The sequence below is a fragment of the Stegodyphus dumicola genome, chromosome 2 (genome assembly GCF_044657685.1).
Source record: "Stegodyphus dumicola isolate Sdum_Otavi_A_Nest chromosome 2, ASM4465768v1".
NCBI classification, from domain to species: Eukaryota; Metazoa; Arthropoda; class Arachnida; order Araneae; family Eresidae; genus Stegodyphus; species Stegodyphus dumicola.
Genome location: NC_140769.1, coordinates 169061760 through 169076610, shown reverse-complemented (window position 1 = coordinate 169076610; position 14851 = coordinate 169061760). Strand labels below are relative to the sequence as shown.

Genomic DNA, 14851 nt, shown 5'->3' with positions numbered 1-14851 from the left:
ATTAAATAATTAAATAGATCCCGAATTTACAATTATTTATAGTGAAAGATACAGCTTGATGTGGAGTAAAGGTAATAAAATTAATTCTTCAAGATCTCACCATTTGAATAAAATATAAATGAAAAATTATTAACTATTTATATCTTTGATCAGAAAAAAATTCAAAGGAAACACGTTTTGTTTCCTACCTTCCTCTTCCGTTATTTGTTTCATCCAAATAAAAGTGTTCCTTAATTTAACCAGATATCAATTATATAAAATTCAAATTTTTAAATTTCATAGAATAAAGAAAAGAAAAACAAAATCATGAAAAGAAGCACACATCAGACTTGGTGAAACATGTATTTTTTAATCTATCAACAGTGAACATGTTTTGGTATCATTATTCTGTTGCGAATGGTTGCAGGAAAATTCCTTGCCACTCGAACAACAAAATAAAATTGAAATGACACGGTCATAAACATTCATAAATAAATATCATACATTATGTACCATATACAAGAAGATTTACCGGTTTTTCTGAGCCTTCGATATCTGTTCTTATTAAACTTACCAAAACATTCAAATAAACGTGAGTTCTTAGAAAACTGTGAAGACATCTAGCATGTATAGGAAATCCAATGCTTTTATGTCATAAAATAAAGCTATTTCAGACGTTATATTTTTCACTGAATTCCATTATATGTACATCCTTCATTTCCGTTAACTGTGAAGAATGTAAAGAGTGCAACGTATACAAGAAAAATCCATTTTTAAAAAATTTCTGTGTTATTCAATTAATTACGGATTTGACAAATAAGATTAGTTTCAAAAATAAAAATTCTCTTTATTTTTTAAATACGAATTTATTTTTCTAGAAATTTAATAATTCTATGTACCAAACCTTAATTTCGAGTAAGAGCTGATTTTATTAATGTTTTAAAATATAATGGAAGTTATTGTAGTGCCTTTAAAACTGGATGGGTTTATTGAGTGAGTATTTTCTTTTCCTTATAAGAGATATGTTTTATCTGACGTTATGAATGTATATTAAAAAACCTTAATCCAAAATATATTGTTTTACATTTTTGATGTAAAGAAATACATTTTGGATTTAGATTCGTCTCTTTTTTTATCTCAATACATACGATAGTGTGTTTAGAAAATGAAGGCTAAAATAAAAATAGAACTATAATATTTCATTAATTGAGCTATATTTTAGTTTTCCAAAGTTATTAAATTAACTATAGAAATCTAGCTGAGAGAGATTCACAGAAAACCTGAGATCTCTTCAAGTCATCCTCAGAATTTGCAATCTGGGTTACTTATTTAAGAGCATCTAAAAAATTATAAAAGGCCATGCACAGTTTTTTCTTTAATACCGTTAAAACGCAACTGATAGCTATATCTGTTAGAACTAAAAACGACTAATGTATAGCATTTTAAACTACAAATTAGCTGTTTTTAGTTCTAATTGACGCATGTATTAGTTGTGGAATGTTTTCTAGCATTTAACTTTCGTCAAATGAAATAAAATGCTAAATTGAATAACTAAAAGGAAAACGTAAATGCAGCTATAAGTATTATTCTTGGTATAGCATAATATTAAATAAATTACCTAAATAAGAACAACTGTTAATTAAAAACATATCGCTGAAACAACCACATACACTTAGCCATTAAAATTAATTGCTTAGTTTCTGTTATTTTCAAGCATAAATATCTCTGTTTTCATCAATTCGAATTAAGGAGAAAATTTTACCGTATTGTGTTATTGCGCTTTATCCTATTAAATTACCAACAATAACATTAAAATATTCTTTGATCATATTAATTAATTTGTCAACTAATAATAATGCTATTATTTTCTATATCAGCTATTTTAAAATTGATTAGGACCTTATTTCCTTTTTCTTAACCACCTTACCTTAACTAAAGGGTTAAGCCAAATTCAAATTTCAAGAATTACCCTAAAAAAATTAAGAAAAATGTGCCAGTGTTAATAGTTCTGTTAGTGATTAAAATAATGAAAACATTTATGAAACAACTAATATTAACTTTAGTAAATGCGATTTTGTGTAAACTAAGTTTCATAAAAGGGCGACGCGCGATATTGTATATTCATTTTGAAAACGAAAGCAAACAAACTGAAATAATTTTCTCTTTCGCTGTGGGGTAAAACCTTGTACTTTACTCAGTGCAGATATACTTACCTAAATTTAATAATGTTGATTTTTCTTTGAACTCATTAAACATAATATTCGTAAACATGTACTATTATTTTAGCTAAACAATTCATACCTTATTTTTTGCTTTCATAACATTTTGAAATTATGCACTGTTAAGGCTGAGTATTTCTTAAATTATTCGCGTTTTAATATGGATGTGGAGTCTAAATTATTTTAAATGAATTAATATTAAAGTATCAAAATATAAAGTTAAATATTATAGGCTTTAATCTTAAATAAATTGACATGACAGTATCAGAGCATGGTTGCTCTGATACTTTAATGTTAATTTATTTAACATTAAAGCCTGTAATGTTAACTCTAGTTGCAATTTTTTCTTTAAAATTGCATTTTAATTTTAAAGACAGATTTTTCTAACATTTCCTTATTTGATATTTGCAACGCTTTCAAAGATTTGGAAAATTATTATATAATAATTACACATTTTAGTCTTTTGAAACTTACTTAAGAATAAACAATAAATACAATAGACGAAAAGAAAAAGAATTCAAGGCATGGAGAATTTTTGAGAACTGATGCACTGAAATAGAGTAAATATACTAAATGAATCTTAAATTTACCATTATTAATAGATTTAAACCATTTTAGATAAATTTTAATTGCATTGAAGCATATTTTTTTAATCACCTTCTCTTAATCACTTGCAAACAAATTAGAGTTCTTAAGGTTAGCAGCATGAAATGTCCTTACAGTTTGCATAATTTATTGACTAGAAAATCACTCAGGAATAAATTAAGAGGCTAAATACTAGCCCACTGATAATGTATAGCTCAGTATAATACAGCGCAGGTAGTCTATTGATATCAATAGATGCCGAAGACCCAAAACACCAGACCGGTAAAGTGTTGATGTGAAACTCTTTGGAAGTTGTAGAGATGTGTGCTCTCTTACAATGAATTAAAAACCAGCAACACAGCAGCTTGCCACAGGACACCTCAACTCAAGACGGTTTCCTTTATCTAATTCTGTAGCACGTGGTCGCCAGAAGATTAAACGACATTTCATATCCCAATTTTTAGTACTGATTTCTTCACTTTTGTGTGTTTCATTAACTCTTGTGTGATCTTGTAATTGTGACCTTCTTTTTTGAAAATACCATCTTTGCAGCAACACTGTTAACTTATTAATTACGAATAACTGCATAGATGTAATGATGTTTAGATACTTATAATACAGTAATTTAAATGAAGTGTATTACGAATAACTGCATAAACGTAATGTATTGTAGATACTTATAATACAGTAATTTAAATGAAATTTTTCTAACGATTTCTCTTGAATATCAATCATCATATTTGTAATAAGTGTCATGAATAACAAATGATGCTCAGATGTTCTAAACGAAGAACTGAAAAACGGCTTTGTTCTTCAACCCTCTTATATTTAATTAATAGAATTTTTTACAGTGAATTAAAAATAAAGACTGGAAGATTTACATTTTTCATATGTTTAATATACAAAATTTCAGTACAAAAATATTTTTGAATTTTATATTAATAATTTAATAAATGATTGAATTGCAATTTTTTAATGTAATTGACTTCTTTACATATGTTTCTCGTGTTTCATGAGTAATAAATGCTTCAAAATGAGGGTAACTTAATTTTTATTAATTTTAGTATTAAAATAATTACATCTTTTATTTAATTTTTACATTAAATTTTAATACTGAAAGGACTGCGTCATGGATATTCTAATTGTACCCAAGATTACAATTTCTGTAATAAATATTTTTAAAACATTAAATAATTTAAAATAACTGTTAATAATTATTAATTCAAGGAATACATTTTTGTTCTAAATACGTAGATCTTCTTTCCTTAACGTTAGACTGAAATGTGAAATTCAGAGTTAAAGCATTCCTTTTCTTAAGATATTAAATATATCACGATGAATAGATAATTCTATAATGTAAACCACACAACTATGAAAATTTACAACTATGTAACAAACTGTAAAACTGTACAAACATATGGGCGATACAAATTACTAAAATCAATAAGTAATAGAAAATTATGTATACCTTTCGTATGAGGAAAACCTTGAATCTAACGACATTACATTAAAAACTATTGAAAATGATTTTGCTTCACGCAAGAAACTGCAATAATTTTGTGCAGCTGCTGAAGCAAGTTTCATTGAGGAATTTTGTTTGAATCTTTAATTTTGTTTTAAAAAATAATAGGAAAATATAAGAAATTTAAGTAAACCCATAAATATGCTTTGAAGAATTTCGAAAGTAGTTACATGAAATGATATTTGAGAAATATCAAATTCAAGAATTCGTATGAGCTTTCACTTAAACTTTCAAATGCTTAGAATTACAGCATTACTTTATGGCTAATTATATTTCAAGATCCAAACGGAGCGATTAGATAAATTTTTAATATGATTCCTCAAATGTTCATTCCATAATAAAGTGACTTTCAAGAGTATATTTGTGCATTATTTATTATACTTTTACAATAAACTTTAATTTCAGAAGTCAGTAAGTGAATTATAGGCACATCAGCTTTGAAATTCATTGAAGATTTATACAGAGAATAATTATCCAATGTAAAATACATTTTTCCTATTTTTAAACACCCATCTATTATATCCAACTTGGCTAAACCTCGAAACTTTGGTAGTTCCCCTTGGCTTGGGTACCGAGGATTTTGTGGTCTTCTTCGTGCATAACGTGCTTAAGAGATAGTTTTCTCCAAACGATTTCTCCAAGACATCTCTTCTGAAGTAGATAGTTCTCTCATGCTATAATCAGTTATTTTGATCCTTCATCATTACCTCATGATAAAGGTTCCGATTTCTCAACTTCGTAATCAACCACAATATTACAATGCATACAAAATAAAACTTCAAAAAGCATAGAATCATAATTTTTATTCGTTGCTGTATTCATTGTGCCCATTTAAAATCTTGATGAATTCAGACTATTTCTGGACCTTTCCTTGGCTTTCTAATATAAGAAACGAATTTCTTTCGGCAGATCTTCGCAGGGTAAACTCCAAAATGGCCTCAGGGCAGAGGTTATCATAGGAGCAAAAACAGGCAATCTTTATATCTTGGCAAAACCAACTAAGAAATGTGACTTAAAATATCTGCTCATCTTGCCCCAAATCTGAACGCTTATATAGAGCATATATCTGAGTTTTGCTTCATTCGAAAAGTGAATTCATTAGATTTTAGTCGGAAATTCAAGTAGCTGCTTAATGTACAAAGATGATTTGGTTAAAATCTAGATCCAGAAAATTTTTACTCTGCTGATATTTATGATTGCATTTCATGTACATATAAATTTTAAGAGGATATTCTTCTTAAAATTGTGGCTGATAGTTCTTTCAAAATTCTCTGCCTTTGACTGATCTAGCAAGCTGCATACAGTGTTAATGACTTTCCTATGTGTTACACGAATGAGAATCAGTCTGCCTTAGAATATCTTCTATGTAGGTTGCCTTCCTAATGCAGATGACATCACTTGTTTTTCGATAATGTATTAAAAATTACTTTCAAAACTTTATTAACTTTGAACGGAGCCATAAACAACTGCAAGAGCTTTTTCCAATGTACAGCTTCTAACGTTCTTCAAAAGCCGTTTCACATAGAAAAGAGTTTTTATGTGTCAAAATGTTTGATGCGGTCTGCTTATAAACTGTAACTGAGTGTAGAACATGTTAACAAAATACGGTATGTTTATAAGGTAGAAAGCATACATCAACAAAACTTATAATTTAAAAAGAAAAATTGATGACTTTGCTAGCTTCTACTATATATTTGTCTAACTAAACGTTTACTTAAGCATCCATTTAGAGCTAATAGCAGTTATGTTTCAATCAGTAAGGTTTCATATATCATTTAATATGTCCGGAACTTATCAGTGTGCGAGGTACTGCTGTAATTCTAAACATTTTTCAAGATTCTAAAGCTTTTCTAAACATTATGTCCAAAGATATTTTGTTCTAAATTTAATATTAAGAAAGAAATATTTCTGACATAACAGTGTAGGGTTTATATTTATTTTAACTAACATTTATTTTAAGTTTAAACTATCTTTCCTGTCAAGCCTTATTTTCCCCTGGAACTGCCAATGCCAGAGTATGTAAATTTTAGTAGAAAGCGCAAGGATTCAAATTATCAGCGGAAGTATTCTGAGTTAAATAGAAAGGAAACGAGTTCGAAGGTGTGCTTTCTTGCTTCACGAGTGTGGAAGTGGCTAGTTAGAAATTGAAGAACCACGCGTTTCGGCCTGTGTGCTTGCCTCGGCAAATTGTTAATCTTTCAACGTAATATTCAGAGTTTGCTGAATTATCAGCGGTATTTTAGAACGCGGTGAGGTTAGTTACGTTTAGAGAGCCTCGTAGTTAGTTACTTGTTAGTATCTCTTTTTAGTTTCTTATTTTTATTTTACCGCCGGGTCGGCGTAGTTTGTGAGCGTCAAGAGCACGCATTTGTAATTTCTAAAGTTGAATAAAAAGGGACTTAAACCCTTCTCAAGACTCTGTCTAATTTCCAGTTTTCAGCAGTCACCACTTTGTTGCGTGCAGGTTGGAAGCGCGCAACTTTACAACAGGATAAATAGTTTTTTTATGAATATCATGGAAATAGCTATGACCAAATATATAATTTAGTTTGAATCATCATTAACTGACTCTTTAGAACTGCAGTGTCATATAATCAAATGGAAGTGAAACATGCCAAAATAAAACTTTAAATCAGAAAAAGTACAACCACCCAGACGGTATAGTGGTTAGGGAAGCCTAGTGCGGTAACGAAGGCCCCGAATTCGAATCTCGGAGAAATCATGGATGTTTGTAAATGTATAGTGTCTTTGCGGCATGGGCGCACCCTAAATATATAGCGAGCCGAAAGTCCTCTCGCGTGGTTTGATGGTAGGGAAGAAGAGTGGTAAACGGCATGGAGGTGTCATGGACAAGACGACAACTATAAGAAAAAATACAGCCTTCATTTTAAATCCAAGTTTTAACGTTAGGCCAAAAAATTAATTTTATTTCTTTATACTTGTAATATGCATTATAAAGCCAAGTTTACACTAAAACTAATTAAGTTTTAAAATATTACAAATTTTTGCAGTTTCTAATAATACATTTCTTTACTTTGTGCTTTTGCTTTCTTTAATTAACAGTTTGTGAAAAAAAAAAAGATTTTAAATTTCGGATGAATTGTTAAGCATGAAGTAATTGAATAAATTAAGATATTGATAATGAATCTGAGTTTAAACGAGATTTAAAGCTAAAAATAAAAAAAATAATTGAATATTTTACAATTTCGAGTATTAAAAATGTATTTTCTAATTTTCAGTATACTAAGAAATATTTATGTATTTCCATTTAGCTGCATTATTTTAAAATGTTTCGTAAGACAGCCAGCGCTTTTGCTGTCAACAGTACTGACAATTAAAATACATCATTCCAAAATAAATTCAGACGTCAATGAAGCTGCAAAGGATATGGCACGATATAGATTTTTTTGCTTGTTACGCTCAGCTTGCAGATGAGCCTAAATTCAAAATCAAATAATAGTTTAAATAATGCTTGTTTATGATTAAAATAGTGTACACAAACTTTTTGAAAACATATTTCTCTGACGTTTAGTAATATTAATATCCGTTATAAAATAGTTAATTATAATTACTCCAAACACTTTAGGAGCAAAGTTTGCAGATAGTTTAGAAATGGCCTTTGAACGATCTATTTATATATTAATTTTTTCTTTAAATTGCAATTTTTAGAAATAAAACACGTAATTTTAAGTGGCGACCACGTGCAAACACACAAGAGACGCTCAGGAAAAATGAAAACGTAAAAAATATATCACACCATTCGTCCCTTTCGTCACACTTTCGATTTGTTCAAATTTTCAAAGTTCGACCGCCGACTGTTCCCGTTGCTGACCATTTTGCTGACCAGCTCATCACCACCTCCTGTCGCTCGCCTCTGATTGGCTGAGACAGTCTTATTAGGAGAAGGTGAAGAATCGAATATGTCCGATTGATCCTGGTCCGATTTACAACGAGCTAGGGCAGCGGAGGTACCAACATCTTTCTGGGGTCGTGACCCCACCGACATGTCATCCGATACTCGTAGAGAAGGTGGAGTCGGGGATAAAGATTCAGAGCCGCAAGAGGAGCTGTCACTCATCTCGTTGGTGGAGCGGCGACTTATGCGAGGAGAAGCGTTGGGTCGGCGGCTCAAAATCTGAGCCTGAATGTGCTCACAGATGCGTTTGAATCTTCGCAGGGGACCTGAAAGATCAAGAAGAAGATATTTAGCTATGCTGTATTAACAGTTATTTTATAAAGGTGAGATTAAATGTAACTAATTATTGCTTATTTCCCAATTAGCAGACACTTCGAAATTTTTAGATTTTAGAAGGAAGTATTGTATTTTTTATTTTTAAAAAGATAAGTTTTCTTCGTTAAGAAAGCAAAGCACCTCTTCAGAAGGATTTCTTTTCGAAAAGGAATAATTTTAATTATAGTTTGGCATATGAGTATCTTCTTAAATAATAATATAATTGATTCTTATCCCATAATGCATTTCTCTTCTAAAACACAAAGAAAGTTTAAAAGGCCTTAGGCAAGCTTTAAGTAAAGAACACAGAGAGATAGTTTCAGGTTATTAGATATACGTTTACAGTTTCATAGAAAGTGCTTATATCTGTTCATTCTACCCTCAGCAATGAGTAGATGGATTCGGTTTCACACAATTTGTGGTGAAAACGAGGAAATGCTTGATGAAGAAGTATGCAACTTTTGGGAACCATTCACGATATAATATCATCGACGTTCATCCGGTTCTACCCACAACACTTTAAACGACATATCATCTATTTAAGTAGTACCACAACCATGGAACCTACTCTTAATATATTAACGACTCGCATGGTTGCGCTGTCTAGTACAATGTTTGGCAAACAACACCCTCTACCAAATGTAATAAGTAACGGAAGACGGGGACACTAATACTTTGCCGCCATGTTGGACAATTAGACAGCTGGAGTACGCTGTGGTTTGGCAAAGAATGCAAAATAGTAATAGTGGGAGTGATATCAATAAATGCCGGTATGGCTTCTGCAGGGCGGACATCATACTGCAAAGGTTTGTTCCCGGCCAGTTGTCCTCCTTAGCAGTGCAAAAGTAAAAAAAGTGCAAGTGATGTTAAAATAAAAGTATAAAAATGGTATATTGCTATGAGAATGTACTGCAAAAAGAAGATAAATTAAGTGACATTACACAGAACCAGACCGTGTACTATTAGGACATTTAGGATAGCCTTGATTTTTGTGACGAGTGTCTTTTGCTTGATTATATAGCGTTGATACGGAATTCTGTTATCTGTACCGTCGAGAAACCTGAGATGCTGACTGGATGTCAGTGGATAGCTCCTCAAGAGATTCACTGCTACCGCAGATGCACTTGTCCATATTGCTTAAAGCATCTTTTATGAAAATAGATTAGAAATGAGCCATGACCTGTAATATAACGTGTTAGCTGAGCAGTTGAATGTACATCTTTCATCGCTGATTGGGAATGAATAATTAGGTGCGATGGCCATGCGTTGTATGGTCCCATTCGTCTTACTACTCGTCACACCGAGTTATACTAAAAGAGTACTTTTTTAATCCTAAAATCGACAAATTTACGGATAAGAAAAGTAAATAACAGAAAACTTTCCAGTTGGATGTCTTTACAAATTATTTAGCGTTAGGCGTCTGTATACTGTTATTAAATTATCCTGAGATTAAACTCATACTTTACATTTGAATGGTAAGTTGTAATTTATATCAGCTTGGTTTATTATAATATATCCAGACTCGCAATATATTTCTGTTACGCTCAGATTATAACCGAAGCCGTAATATATTACAATAAGTACTTGTTTGTTGCAAAAGCTTGTATTTTTACAGTAGATAGATACTGTTTCAGCCTTTTGTGCCAGTAGCGAAACTCTGGAAAGTGTTTCTGAATTATGAGTGCGCTTATTGCGTAGTTGCATCCAGAAGAAATGAGATTCTTTCCGACTATAATTTCAAGTTAAAGAGTATTCAGTTTCATTTTTATGGTGTTTAATGAACTATATCTCACCCATCATAAAATATTCTAATCTTTCCTTTACGTTCTCTCAGTAATAATGCTTTACATATTTTAAGTTAGTAGCAGTAAATTATACTTCTGTTTTCTTAAAGTCAGCCAAGAACTTAAGGCCAATGGGAAATGAATTAATGTGTAAATGAATTACAACACCTGTTTAAAATATAACTGCAAACTAATATATCGTTTAGTTAAGATATACACGAAATCACTCGTGTGAAATGTTTCCAAGTAGTTTTAATTAATAAATAGTTGAATTCCAAGTAGTTTTAATTAAACAGATTCGAAAGTAATTCCTTTCCTCAGAGCATTTTAATTTCGCAGAATGATAAATTGCTTTGCTCGTTGTGCTTCGATTTTCGTGATTAATCATTGAATGCTTTGCTTAGGTGGAACTAGAAGTAATTATTTCAGTCATAACTTATGGCATCACAGAAATGTGCAGCATGATTACAGTTTGTTTAAATAGAACTTACTTAATATTCAAATGCTATTTCTTCACGTGTAAACAATAGACGGAGCAGTTTTCCTTATCAAAAACTGGAATTAATGTAGCTCCAAAACATGAATGAATGTGAGATGATGAGTCATTCAATAAGTTGTAAGCCTTACACACTTGTACTACATAAAAGTGTAACATTATTTTCTCAGTTTTTCTGCATAGTTCTCTTGACTTCAATGCACTCATAATAGTGATCCCTTAAACATTGCATTTCAGCAAACAATATTGCTTTGAGAAGTTCTCCAAACTTTCCTGAATTGCATCCATCAAATCATCACCGTGGTTTTAACATGAAACAGGTACAAGTTGCTGCTACAATATTTGAAGCAAAAAATGACCACGTCTAATGAAAACATGAAGGGGAAGAACTGTGATTTGCATAGCTGGAATAGCAGTCTTGGAAACCCCAATTCCATAGTTGAGAGACCAGTTGTATAAAAGCAATTATTATCTGTTAAGCTAGCCACGAGCGTTTTAGCGTTATGACTTGTTAAAGATAAATCGACAGGCTAGCATAAAATATATTTGTTATCTTGCATATATTTTGGGCATATAATGGTAGCAGTGGTCCTTTCTTATCTTTAAAAAATGTATTCTTGCCGGCTGATTTCTAGGCAGAGAACGTAAATGGTCGGAATGACCTATTGTTTCTAACCATGTTCTCTTGTTTTATTTTCACCTTAGTCATAATGCCGACGCCATGTTTTATCTTAAGTCACTGGACGCCGCTCAAGCTGGCCTCTGTCCAGAATCTTAAACATACGGAGTTTAGATGGCAACTCGTTGAGAGATATTAGGACTATGACAATGGTATTAAGTTCTGCTGAACTGACAGCATATAACATGGTAACAGATTAAGGAAGGCAGTACACGAAGTTTTACTGAAGACTTAATCATGCGCGAGATAAACACGTGCGCAGCTGATAAGAAAATAATCAAATTAAAAATACACATATCAATACAAGACTATATACAGAGTTGAATTAGGGTAACAGCATTGAACATAAAGGGAACGTTCCGAGAAATTGATTGATGTGGAAAACTTACTGTAAGGATGTGTTTAAAGCAAGCAGGCTGCATAAGAATTTATATGGCTGGAAAGCGAGCAGCACAGTTTTATTTTGTGCAAATCTATTACTACTAATATTAGCAGACCACGCTGACCAGTTAATGGAAGCTGGCTTTTAAAGTAATATTCTGATCTTTGTGGGCAGTAAAACACATAATGATCTGCTGTTACTCCCTTACGGCATACACAATGATCGATGTCGCTATGCCTGAAAAGGAACAAAATAAAAAAAATGTTTCAGCTTTTATAATGGAAAGTAGCTCTCGAAAATATTCTATTCAACATTTTTTTTTCATTTTTGACATCAACAGTCTAGACCAGATTTTCACCATCTACAGCTTTTCATTTGTGATATTTGACACTGTTCCAACACCAATGCTCCTATCCTTAGCAATCTAGAGAAATATCACCCGTCTCTATTTCATCGAGTATTTCTTGATACAAGCACTTTCTTTTAGTTACGCTGAGACTCTGGAATCATTTTCGAAAGACACTTTTCCCTGATAAACATAGCACCCCTCCTTTTGTCAATGGCATAGGAAGGTGCTGCATTTCCATAGAATACAACCACGCGATTATAAACACTTGCCAGCGTTATGCCCTCATTTCTCAAGAACTCAACACCGAGCAATGTTTGATATTTTTAATGCTAACAGATATACTAACTGAAAACATTTTTAAGCTTTTCTGTATCAAATAATTGCAGCAAGGGGCGTAAAATTTTCTTTTTATATTTCGAAATGATGATTCAATAATTTCTCCAAGTTCGTGACCTCACAAATATTGCATTATACTTATGCTTAGAACTTACTGAAAACACCTCATACATCAGGCAGAATTCATTTAGAGTGTAATCTGAATTTTCCTCAATATGGGTTTGTAAGACTAAGCTATTAATATTACCCGTTTTACTGGATTACTGTTTTGTACATTAATCAAAGAAGTTTCTATCATCTGATTGTAATATAGTGGTTAGGATGTATAGCTAGTACCGGAGGGACTCTGGTTCAAATTCCTCAAAAAAAGAATTCATTTTTCAAGATTCTTACTGACAGTGTAAAAAATTATCGCACCGCTTCAAGCGAGCTGTCATGGTGTATGTAGTTAATACAACCAGCTAGCAAGTCAAAAATCTGTGATTCGAATCTCGATAAAGTCGTAGTTGAAGTGTTATGTTTCCTACACCAAAAATGCTTAATAGCCTTAGCATACATATATGGATAATTCTAATAATGATTGCTTTATACGTAATCAATTAAGTATTGCTTTAAATAAGAACTTATTGAAAATTTAAAAATTGCTTTCTCAAATCATTATTTATTTTCGCGTAATTAATTAATTTCCCCTTTGCATCCTTTTTTCATATAAAAAAGACAATGATAATATTAAACCTTTATTTGAATTAATAATGTTACTGAGACATGGTTTTTCTATTAAAAAAAACTGCATATGAAAATCATAAATATTTTAACTAAAATAATTACATGATAAAAAAATTATTTCAAAAGAAATATATCTGAGGTGGAAGAATTTTTAATTGAAAGTTTTAACCTTACGAATACATAAAGCATGCATAAAAATAAAGCTTGTTAGTATGATAACCTAGGATCATATTGATTCCATTCGAAAATTTTTTTGCAGTCAAGCAATTAGTCAAAGATAAATAAATTATTTTACAAAACTATAGATATAATTTTCTACAAAACTATAATTAAACTAAAAAAATCTACAAAAATTACTTTGAGTAGCTAGTTTACCTATCAGAAATAGAATAAACTAAGAGACAATAAGCATATAACAAGCTAGCTGAGAGTCTTTAAAAAACAGAAAGATTTAGCTATAGATGCTTACCAAGTTGTTCTTAGAAACGAAAGGCTATTTCCATTGAATTAGCAGCTAACTATTATAGATTTCCGAGATTTATCCGAAACATTTTAAAAGAATTTTCTTAAGATTTAAGTACTGCTGCAGGAAACGACACTAATGGCAAAGTACCATATTTCAGCATTAAATATTGAGCACATATGTTTCGGAAATTAATCACTGATGGGAAAGTATGCAAATACATATTAATTAGCAGTAATTCACTCGGAATATTGTCGGAGATTTTCATAAAAGAAACACCAACATTAACAGTTTTAACTAAAGGAAAACCAGCTTCGTACGTGCAGTGGTTTGTATTGATTAACGGTTAATTCATTTACATTTTGATGTGGGAATGTACTCTTTTTCTCTTCGAAAGGGAGCTTGTTCAACAAGAAATTTTTTAAATATTGCGTTGATATATTTTGAAATTCAACTCAATGTTCTTGTATATTAATTAATAGAATATTTTGCGTTCTTGTAACAAAAAGAATTCTAACAGAGAGTTCTTCTAGCAAAAGAATTTTCTTTGTGGTATGTAGCAGATTTTGTTTTGCGCAGAAACAATAATATTTTCGCAGACTTTAGTATTTTGAGTATAGACTGAATTTTGTTATGAAAATTTTTAGACAACAGACGTTCCTAAGAAGACATTCAGCCAGAAATGAACTTTCATTTCCAGAAAATACCAAAATATCAGAAGTGCGTAAAATTAATAGCTTAATACCTGAGATAAGCGTGAAGCTGATACAGTAAACCCCTGGGCTACCCACTGTATTGATGTCTTGGGGCCCAGCGGCCGACGCTATGTCCACGTGAAATCGAACATTCCTCTGGAACATACTGGGGCCACTGGGTCTCTTGTACTCCACCCGGAACGACATGGGCGTTAGCACACTGTGGCTCAGATCAGCAATCTGCAAATAAACAAGCATTATCGAAAAATCAGCAATCTACAATAAGGTACAACAATTTTGATGTTAATACATTTGTCACCGCTTAGCATTTTACATTTGGTATCGATTAGCAGAGCGTAAATTAAAATGGGTATTGAGATATTACCTAATCTACTTGGCACACGT

At 31.4% G+C, this 14851-nt stretch overlaps 1 protein-coding gene across 1 annotated transcript in view; it reads right to left on the bottom strand.

Moving 5' to 3' along the window:
- Positions 1–329: 329 nt before the first annotated feature.
- The window catches only part of LOC118189324 (serine/threonine-protein kinase BRSK2-like), a 399000-nt gene continuing 384478 nt past the window's right edge, over positions 330–14851 (bottom strand). Inside the window, exons 17-18 of the mRNA XM_035359908.2 lie at positions 14497–14686; positions 330–8487 (exon numbers count right to left, since the gene is read on the bottom strand). Coding sequence (XP_035215799.1) covers positions 8078–8487; positions 14497–14686 — 600 coding nt within the window. The 3' untranslated portion in view covers positions 330–8077. The remainder of the gene's footprint in view (positions 8488–14496; positions 14687–14851) is intronic.